At 46.8% G+C, this 10965-nt stretch overlaps 1 protein-coding gene and 1 pseudogene across 1 annotated transcript; both read left to right on the top strand.

Annotated features, from left to right (window-relative positions):
- The first annotated feature begins 6153 nt into the window (after positions 1-6153).
- Positions 6154-7379, top strand: LOC124651068 (E3 ubiquitin-protein ligase RSL1-like). Its single transcript, XM_047190217.1, has 2 exons — positions 6154-7190; positions 7282-7379. The coding sequence occupies exons 1-2, from the start codon at positions 6163-6165 to the stop codon at positions 7367-7369; spliced, it is 1116 nt and encodes a 371-aa protein (XP_047046173.1). The 5' UTR covers positions 6154-6162; the 3' UTR covers positions 7370-7379.
- Positions 7380-9486: 2107 nt separating this feature from the next.
- Positions 9487-10679, top strand: LOC124656912 (annotated as a pseudogene).
- The last annotated feature ends 286 nt before the right edge of the window (positions 10680-10965 follow it).

Here is a 10965-nt window from a genome sequence, read left to right as displayed (position 1 = left end):
GTTGACAAGGCCGCTGCCCGCCGGTGGGTTTTGGCAGTCAACACCCTCATATCTTCATCATTCAATTTAATTAAACCCCTCTTCTTCACTATTGGCGTTGGAGTTGGTTCAGGCGTAGTCCAATCATCATAATTCCGGCCTATTTTAGCCAATAATTCTTCAGCGTCGTCTGGAGTTCTTTTCTGAAAACACAACCAGCACAACTATCCGGGTATGCCCTAGACTCAATGGTTAGTCCACTATAAAATATATCAAGTAAATCATGCTTTTCTAAATCATGGTCGGGCGAGCTCTAATAAGAGAGCAAAATCTCGCCCAAGCCTCAGGCAATTTCTCTTCATCTCCTTGATCAAAATTATAAACTCTCTGCAAAGCAGCATGTTGAGCACTAGCAGGAAAGTATTTCCGGAAGAAAACAGCAAGCAATTCTTTTGGACTTTTAATAGAGCTAGGTGGCAAACTATTATACCAAGTTTTAGCGTCATCCTTTAATGAGAATGGAAAAATTTTAGCAACAAAGTAAGTACGCTTCTTAACATCATCAGAAAACAAGCTACTCAGAGTAGATAACTCAGTCATGTGTTCAACAGCACTTTCCTTTTCAGTACCACAAAAAGGTGTTTTCTCAACAATAGCTATATGAGATAGATCAAGAGAAAAATCATAATCTTTATCCTTAATGTTTATAGGAGATGTGGCAAATTTAGGATCAGGAGACAGTTTATATCTAACAGTATGTTACGCAAGCAACTTTTTAATTTTTCTTGCATCGGTGGTAGCATGGCATTTTTCAATAAAATCATCATCAAGTTCCACATAATCTTCATCAAGATCATCACTAGATTATTCAAATTCGGGTGAATTAACGAGGTGTAGTAACATCGGGAGTTTCGAGCATTTTCAATTTGTCTAGACCTAGCAATTTTAGCATCTAGAAAAGTTCCCAATGAACCACTATCATCAAGCACAGCGAGACATATTATCGGTATTATGAGAGTTTTCAGATTCAGCAGAAGTACCAGCATTTGAAGCATGTGGTGGTGAAACAAGTTTATCAATCACGAGATGGTGAATCAAGAGCAGCGGAGGTACTCGAGTTGTACCTTTTCTTGTAGTGGATGGTAATATGGCGACCTTAGTATCGCGAGTTTTACCCATGATGGAGAATTTGCAGCGAACAATATCAATCCAAGTGAACTTCCAAATAAAGCTATGCTCCCGGCAACGGCGCCGGAAAATAGTCTTGATGACCCACAAGTATAGGGGATCGCAACGAGTCTTCGAGGGAAGTATTACCCAATTTATTGATTCGACACAAGGGGAGACAAAGAACACTTGAAAGCCTTAACAACGGAGTTGTCAATTCAGCTGCACCTGGAAACGAGACTTGCTCGCAAGAGTTTATCGGTAGGTAACGATTTTATAGCAGTAGCGATAGTGAAATAACAGACAGCAGAGTAACAAAGACAGCAGTAGTGATTTTAGTAAACAGCAGGATTAAAATACTGTAGGCACGGGGACGGATGACGGGCGTTGCATGGATGAGAGAAACTCATGTAACAATCATAGCAGGGCATTTGCAGATAATAATAAAACGGTATCAAAGTACTAATCAATCAATAGGCATGTGTTCCAATTATAGTCGTACGTGCTCGCAATGAGAAACTTGCACAACATCTTTTGTCCTACCAGCCGGTGGCAGCCGGGCCTCAAGGGAAACTACTGGATATTAAGGTACCCCTTTTAATAGAGTACCGGAGCAAAGCATTAACACTCCGTGAACACATGTGATCCTCACGTCACTGCCATTCCCTCCGGTTGTCCCGATTTCTGTCACTTCGGGGCCATTGGTTCCGGACAGCGACATGTGTATACAACTTGCAGGTAAGACCATAAATAATGAATATCATGATGAAACAATAACATGTTCAGATCTGAGATCATGGCACTCGGGCCCTAGTGACAAGCATTAAGCATAACAAGTTGCAACAATATCATAAAAGTACCATCTACGGACACTAGGCACTATGCCCTAACAATCTTATGCTATTACATGACCAATCTCATCCAATCCCTACCATCCCCTTCGGCCTACAGCGGGGGAATTACTCACACATGGATGGGGGAAACATTGCTGGTTGATGGAGAGGCGTTGGCGGTGATGGCGGTGATGATCTCCTCCAATTCCCCGTCCCGGCGGAGTGCCAGAACAGAGACTTCTGGCTCCCGCGACAGAGTTTCGCGACGTGGCGGCATTCTGGAGGGTTTCTGGCGACTTCGACTTCTCCCCGTGCGTTTTTAGGTCGAGGCGAATAAGTAGTCCGAAGGGGGGCGTCGGAGGCCAGCCGAGGGGGCCACACCACATGGCCGCGCGGGCCCCCCCGGGCCGCGCCGCCATATGGTGTGGGGCCCTCGGGCCTCCACTTCAATTGTCCTTCTGGCTCCGGCAGTATTCTGGGAAAATAGGCCCTTTCGTCAAAATCCCGAGGTTTTTCCTGAAAGTTGGATTTCTGCGAAAAAACGAGACACCAGAACAGTTCTGCTGAAAACAGCGTTAGTCCGTGTTAGTTGCATCCAAAATACACAAATTAGAGGCAAAACAATAGCAAAAGTGTTAGGGAAAGTAGATACGTTTTGGACGTATCACTCCTTCAGCATGATGAACTCACAAAAGCAACGCTAAGGTACATGCCATTTTGTTTTCATCTAAGTTTGAAGCATGTTTCATTAGATACCATGAGCTATGATGACGCGTAAAGCACACGCCCATTGGGAACCCCAAGTGGAAGGTGTGATGCGTACAGCAGCAAGTTTCCCTCAGTAAGAAACCAAGGTTTAATCGAACCAGTAGGAGTCAAGAAGCACGTCGAAGGTTGATGGCGGCGGGATGTAGTGCGGCGCAACACCGGGGATTCCGGCGCCAATGTGGAACCTGCACAACACAACCAAAGTACTTTGCCCCAACGTAACAGTGAGGTTGTCAATCTCACCGGCTTGCTGTAACAAAGGATTAGATGTATAGTGTGGATGATGATTGTTTGCAGAAAACAGTAGAACAAGTATTGCAGTAGATTGTATTCGATGTAAAAGAATAGGACCAGGGTCCACAATTCACTAGAGGTGTCTCTCCCATAAGATAAATAGCATGTTGGGTGAACAAATTACAGTTGGGCAATTGATAAATAGAGGACATGACCATGCACATACATGATATGATGAATATAGTGAGATTTAATTGGGCATTACGACAAAGTACATAGACCGCTATCCAGCATGCATCTATGCCTAAAAAGTCCACCTTCAGGTTATCATCCGAACCCCTTCCGGTATTAAGTTGCAAACAACAGACAATTGCATTAAGTATGGTGCGTAATGTAATCAATAACTACATCCTCGGACATAGCATCAATGTTTTATCCCTAGTAGAAACAACACATCCACAACCTTAGAACTTTCTGTCACTGTCCCAGATTTAATGGAGACATGAACCCACTATCGAGCATAAATACTCCATCTTGGAGTTAAGAGTAAAAACTTGGCCAGAGCCTCTACTAATAACGGAGAGCATGCAAGATCATAAACAACATATAGGTAATAGATTGATAATCAACATAACATAGTATTCTCTATCCATTGGATCCCAACAAACACAACATATAGCATTACAGATAGATGATCTTGATCATGTTAGGCAGCTCACAAGATCCGACAATGAAGCACATAAGGAGAAGACGACCATGTAGCTACTGCTATGGACCCATAGTCCGAGGGTGAACTACTCACTCATCACTCCGGAGTCGACCATGGCGGTGAAGAGTCCTCCGGGAGATGATTCCCCTCTCCGGCAGGGTGCCGGAGGCGATCTCTCGAATCCCCCGAGATGGGATTGGCGGCGACGGCGTCTCTGGAAGGTTTTCCGTATCGTGGCTCTCGGTACTGGGGGTTTCGCGACGGAGGCTTTAAGTAGGCGGAAGGGCAGGTTAAGAGGCGACGCGAGGGGCCCACACAACAGGGCCGCGCGGCCAGGAGGTGGGCCGCGCCGCCCTGGCGTGTCGCCGCCTCGTCGCCTCACTTTGTTTCCCTTTCGGTCTTCTGGAAGCTTCGTGGCAAAATAGGCCCCTGGGCGTTGATTTCGTCCTTCCGAGAATATTTTCTTACTAGGATTTCTGAAACCAAAAACAGCAGAAAACAACAACTGGCTCTTCGGCATCTCGTTAATAGGTTAGTGCCGGAAAATGCATAAATATGACATAAAGTATGCATAAAACATATAGATATCATCAATAATGTGGCATGGAACATAAGAAATTATCGATACGTCGGAGACGTATCAAGCTATTATCTAATCCTCTAAAGTCTTATTTATCTAACTGCATCCATATATGTAATAATCTTCTTAAGACTTGCTTATTCGATAAAGTACATAACAAAATATCATTTTTGATGTACATGCTTCACACGCTGAATCCTTAGTGTGGTGTCTAAACTAAGATCTACTTTATCTTTTGTTTTCTACAGAAGTAAGCACATGTTTTCTACAAAAGTAAGCACTTGTTATCTTTTGTTTTCTACACAAGTAACCACTCTATTTTTTCTGTAGAGCTATTAAGCATTTGGTAATTGTTTTTCTTGCAGCAGCCAGTTGGTATGCAACAATATACCAATGTGAATAGATGGTGCTCCATTAGGTGAACGAGAATACTGCTCTGATGGCAAAACACCCATGGCACGTGCTCCATTCGTGCATGTGGAAAGTAGAACTTACTACTCCCTCCGATTCATATTAATTGACTTCAATATGGATGTATCTAGAACTAAAATGTGTCTAGATACATCCATATTAGAGTCAATTAATATGAACCGGAGGGAGTATTAGAATTTACTAAAAGATAATTTATTTATGTTTTTGTCTACAGTGAAATAATTTTTTATGATTTTTAATCAACAACACATAACACAGCAAGGAAAACAAGCAGTAGCGGCGAGGGAGAGCTGATGTACCATTTCTGCATGGAGAGCTGATGTACCATTGCTGCATGCGGAAGCTTGTAGAGATATTCCAACTACTAGAAGAAAATGTATAAGATTTGGAGGATTTTTTAGTCGATCTCAAATCTAGTTACTACCTCTGATTATTATTATTTGACGTTAAATTCGACTCCGTGCAGCCTGTGCAGCCTGCCAGATATAGCCGAAGCGTTCATGTCCCCAGCCCACTCAAATGAAAGCCCATCAAGAAGCGAGGCGAAGAGCTAGGCACGGCCATGTCTAGGCCAGGACGGAGGCAGATTCTCAGGAAAAACCGGAATCTGGCCCATATTTGGGTAGAAAACACCCGTTTTTCGTCGTGTCTCCGTGAAATCAACATTTTTTCCGGTTCAGCCCAGAATAGGCAAGATTTAGGCCGCTTTTCAATGAAGCAAAACTGGGAGGTTTTCTTTTGCTGCGACGAATCAAAGTCTGAGTGAGTCTTCGGCAACTCTCCTTCTGTTTTTAGTCGAACATTTTTTTTCCTTCAATGAAGCAAAAGCGGGAGGATTTTTGCTGCGACGAAGCAAAATTTGAGCGAGTCTCCGGCAACTCTCCTTCTGTTTTTAGTCGAACCGCTTTTTTCTTCAATAAAGCAAAAGCGAGAGATTTTTTACTGCGACGAAGCAAAGTCTAAATTTTAGGTAAAAGTGAACACATATCACACATGCCAACAGGAGGATGGAGAACTCTGAGCCTCCGAAGGATTTCTAGCACCAGTCGTGGCTCATAAGGCGAGGGGAGATTTGCTACTCCGTAGGAAAATTAGAGGCGACACAGACATAGGGAAAAATCTTTTTTTGATTAATGCTAGATCTAGAGGATCTAAATCGTAACTACTCTCCCTAGATCGTGGTTGCATTATTAATTGCGCCAATCTTATTATGATTTATAAATTGGAAAATGAGCCTACTCTACAAGTTCAATGGTGTAGATGCATTTCACTCTTTAAGTCCTTTTTAGCCCTAATTTCTGATTCCCACCGTCTAATCTTCCCTCTCTCTCGCTTCAAGAGATCCCACCCGTCCACGTGTCCCTCAATCTCCGTCTGGCTGTTTGGCCCTTTTCCAGAAGCCTAGATCGATAGGAAGCAAGGCGGCGCCGCCGCTGGCTGAGCACCACTCGTCGCCGGTCATGGCGGCCTCCGCCACCGCCACCGCCCATGATCCATCCATCCCCATCTACATCTCATCCGACGAAGACGACGAGGTAACAGTCCTTGGCTCCTCCCGCAGCCGCGAGGAGCTCCAGATCCAGCAGGCCATCCTCCTCTCCATCGACTCCTCGCGCGACCCGACCGCCATCCCGTCCCCCTTCTCCGCCTCGCCCTTCCCGTCCGGAACCGCCGGCGCAGATTCCATTCCAGACCGAAAGGATAACCGCGAACTGCGATTGGGGTTACCCCGGTTCCCCGTGGCTTCCAGCAGATCCCTTTCAACGGCGAAGACACCTCAAGTTATCGACTTAGATGATGATGACAGCCTTCGTCGAGTTATCGATCTGGATGGTGATGACGACAGCTTGATCTTCACCGAAGAGATCGGCAACGGCGGGAGGAAGAAGAAGCCGCGCAACGGCGCGCACTTCGAGATCGGCGAGTGCTCCCACAGCGCCAAGGACTTCGACTGCGCGATCTGCATGGAGACGGTGCCGGGCGTCGAGCGCTTCGCCGTCCCCGGGTGCGGGCACGCCTTCTGCGCCGGCTGCGTGCGCCAGTACATCGCCGCCAGGGTGGACGAGAACCTGCTGGCCGTCGGCTGCCCGGACCCGGGGTGCAGGGACGGCGTGCTCCACCCGGAGGAGTGCCGCCACGTGCTCCCCTCGCCGCTCTTCCACCGCTGGGGCGCCGCGCTCTGCGACATGGCGCTCGACGAGGTCAAGTTCTACTGCCCCTTCAAGGACTGCTCCGCGCTGCTGGTCGACGACGAGCCCGGGCAAGCCAAGGCGGAGTGCCCCCACTGCAAGCGGGCGTTCTGCGCCAGGTGCAAGGTGCCGTGGCACGACGGCGTCGACTGCGCCGAGTTCCAGCGGCTCGGCGACGACGAGCGCGGGCGAGAGGACCTGCTGCTCAGGAAGGTCGCGCAGCAGAGCAAGTGGCAGAGGTGCCCCAAGTGCAAGATGTACGTCGACAGGATCGACGGCTGCACATTCATCGCCTGCAGGTACCTCTTAATACTACTACCTGATGAATCTCCTTCATTTCCTTCCTGCACTGCACCGACAGTTGGTTATTTTCCTCCGATTCATTTGCAGGTGCGGCCACTGCTTCTGCTACCTGTGCGGCAACACCATGTCCAGGAACAACCATTTTTGCAAACACTGCAACCGTGCACGAAGATGATTCGTGAATGAGCTGGAGATGCCCAACGTTAATGCTATTTTGGCCATCACTATGAGTGAGAAGTACTACTGAAGTAGTAACACCTAGTATAAGTAGTAATCACAGTTTGCAAGAGTGTTGATTTGGAAATTGGCATCACATCACAGGAGTAGGTTCCTCAGTCTTGTCAACTTGTGTTATGGCCTTACGGGGCAGCAGAAAAAGATGAGTCTTAGCAATGAAACAATTCTGTCGTAGCTTACAAGTTAGGTAGATAAGCTGATGAGATAACTGAAATTTCGTGGTCCTTCCTGGTAGATGGGTTTCTCTGCTTTCTAGGTATGCGGCAGATGGTTTTATATCAACTTAATTTATACTGTGTTCATCTATGAACATATATGATGGAAAATATCCACCCAAATACAATTAGCAACTGCCAAGTGGTATTCTGCAATAAATTGAAATGCGCGATATGTCATTACATGGGCACTAACATATTTGTTTCACAACCTTCAAGGCGCGTGTAGAATGGATTTGTTTCTGAGACTCTTGTTTCTCCATTTAGCCTCTTTGCGCGGCCTTTATAAAGAAAAGAAGCGTCCCATAATTTCGTGTATATGTTTAGAATCTGATCAGGTACCTTCATCTTCATCGGAAACGGAAGATGGGCCTTTTCCTTAAATTGGACAGTTCCAAGGCTTTTGATTCTATATAAATCGGGTTTACCTCTTGCCTCTCGGTGGTTATAGCCTAGCTTGGTTTTGGCCAAAAATGGAGAGATTGGATTGGTATTATTTGAGGACGCTCCTTGTCAGGTGTCGATTAATGATGTCTTTAGAGTTCTTTTCATCATGCTCAAGGATTGCGAGATGATGACCCTCTTTCCTGATTTTTTTTAATGTTTGCTATTGTTCCTCCCCAACCATCCAACGGATTCCCCATTTAGCATATTTGTGTGGCCTTCATTGCCATATTTACTAGTCATGTTAAATCTGAACTTGAGTCCATCGTTGAATTCTCACGAGATAGTCATCAAAACCAAACCACTTTTATAAGAAAACAATCAATTGGAATTCAAATAAAACATACTTTACAAGGTGGCGATATCAGATTTTATTTTACCTGCTAGCACAGAGAAGAACCAATAACTAATCTGTTATGTTACTATGTTAGTTACTTCATGTGTGCTGAAATGTAGTGCACATATGTTAGTTACAGAGTGAATGTACTTTGAATATAGTCTATCTTTTCCCCGCAAAAAAAATAATATACTCTATCTTCAAAGATTTGATTTTGTTGATTTTACCACGTCGCGATGTGGCAGAGTTAGTTCATGCTCCGCTTGAAATGATCTTGACTCAGTCTCGAGTTTTTTTCGAGTGTGCTTCCGTGTAAGACAATATAAAAACTCACACATCTTTCATTTAACAATAATAATAGAAGATTTGATAAAAACAATAATACTCCTTTCTCAAGTAATAGAAGATAACCCGATATTTAATTTTAAGTTTTGTATCTATTTTCTCAAGTACTCTTATGCCAAATCAAAGTCTCAATTCTTTTGCCGGCTTAAAACATAAATTTCCCCTCTCCAGCTTATTAGTTTTTTTGATAACTCAACGGTGGGAAGCAAAAGCCCCCACCTGAAGTCCCTTTCTCACTCTTTATTTCCAACGTGAAAACGGCCAGGCCGCTGGGAGGTACAGAGAGGTACAGGGGGAGGTACAAAAGGGGTGAGAAGACTCCAGCTTATTAGTTGAGACTTTCAAAGCTGAATATAGCTTATATGAAAACGTAGGAGGGGGCACTAGGCCAAGTGAATTAGCATCTGCTCAAACACAGCTTATTAACCAAGTTACAAATGAAGGGCCAAATAGACTCGTATTTTTTGGGTCGATCTGAAATCTAGCTATGAGCGATCTCGAGTGGCTCACCAGTGTCGCCTGCGATCCCAAAACTTCCTCTTTAAGAGCCAAAACTTGATTTTCTGACGATTCTACTGCACCCCCCGTTTAATTTCCCCCCTCTGTCGCATCAAAGAGATCGCACCCGCCCACGCGTCCCGTAATCTCCTCCGGATTAAAATGGCCCCAATCCACAGTTCCACAAGCCAAAACCCCAGACGCCACGCCACACAGATGGGAAGCAAGGCAGCGCCGCCGCTGGCCGAACACCTGTCGTCGCCGGTCATGGCGGCCTCCACCACCACCGACGTTCCATCCTTCCCCATCTACATCTCATCTGACGACGAAGACGACGACATAGCAGTCCTTGGCACTTCCAGGAGCCCCGACGAGATTCAGATCCAGCAGGCCATCCTCCTCTCCATCGACTCCCCGGCCTCGCCCTCCTCTGGAACCGACGTCGCCAGAACCTCCAAAGAATCCATTCCAGACCGCAAAGGCAAGCGCATAAAGTTGGCACGTCATGTCATCGATGTAGATGATATAGTTGAAGTCGTCGACCTAGATGACGATGACAGCTTGATCTTGCTCGAAGTGGTAGCCAACGGAAAGGTGAAAAACCCAAGCAATGGCGCGGTGTTCAAGGTCGGCGGCAAAAGCTCCCGCAGGGCCACGACCATCGACCGGTTCTACTGCATGATCTGCACGGAGACGGTCTCCGGCTGTCCGGCATACAGCGCTTCCCCGTGGCCGGGTGCGCGCACGCGTTCTGCGCCAGCTGCGTGAGGCAGTACATCGCCGCCAAGGTCGAGCAGAGCTTGCTGTCCATCGGCTGCCCCGATCCGGGCTGCAAGGTCGGCGTGCTGCACCCGGAGGACTGCCGGCGCGTGATCCCGCCGCCGCTCTTCGACAGGTGGGGCGCGGCGCTATGCGAAGCAGCGCTCCCCGGGGAGTTCAAGTTCTACTGCCCCTTCAAGGACTGCTCGGCGCTGATGGTCGACGACACCAGTCCCGGGCACGCGGCGGCGGCGGTAGCGAACGTGGAGTGCCCCCACTGCAACCGGATGTTCTGCGCGCGGTGCAAGGTGCCGTGGCACGACGGCGTCCAGTGCGCCGAGTTCCAGCGGCTCGGCGAGGACGAGCGCGGCCGCGACGATCTGCTGCTCAGGAAGGTCGCGCAGCAGCGGAGGTGGGGGAGGTGCCCCGGCTGCAGGATGTACGTCGAGAAGGTGTCCGGCTGCGACTCCATGCACTGCAGGTAACTAACTATATATACTGCTTTACCTGAATCTTTTAGTACTCACAAACCCATTATTTGTTTTCATCCGCACCCAACACAAAATTACCGCGAGGCTGTTTCCTGTTTCATCCATCTGTTTTGCAGGTGCGGGCGGAACTTCTCTTACCACCACGGTGTGGGTTCGTGAAGATCGCACACAAGAAGCCCTTGTTGGAAACAACTGATGATTTAATTAGTTGGCATATTAGCTCGTGTGGCTCTGCTGCGTCATAAGCAAACATCACAGCAGCGTTGCTGGAAATTGATGTCGCATGAATGAGACTCGATCGGGTTTGTGACTGTCTGTTAGGGGGCTTAATTGTGACACCGGGCTGGTACTCTCGATTTAGTTTTTTTTATATATTTTTGTGGTTCTGTCGTCTGTCAAAATAATTTTCAAAATAGCAATAAGATGGCTTGTGAACTTGTACATG

This window comes from Lolium rigidum, chromosome 5, assembly GCF_022539505.1.
Source record: "Lolium rigidum isolate FL_2022 chromosome 5, APGP_CSIRO_Lrig_0.1, whole genome shotgun sequence".
NCBI lineage: Eukaryota > Viridiplantae > Streptophyta > Magnoliopsida > Poales > Poaceae > Lolium > Lolium rigidum.
This window is presented reverse-complemented; position numbering and strand designations above follow the sequence as displayed.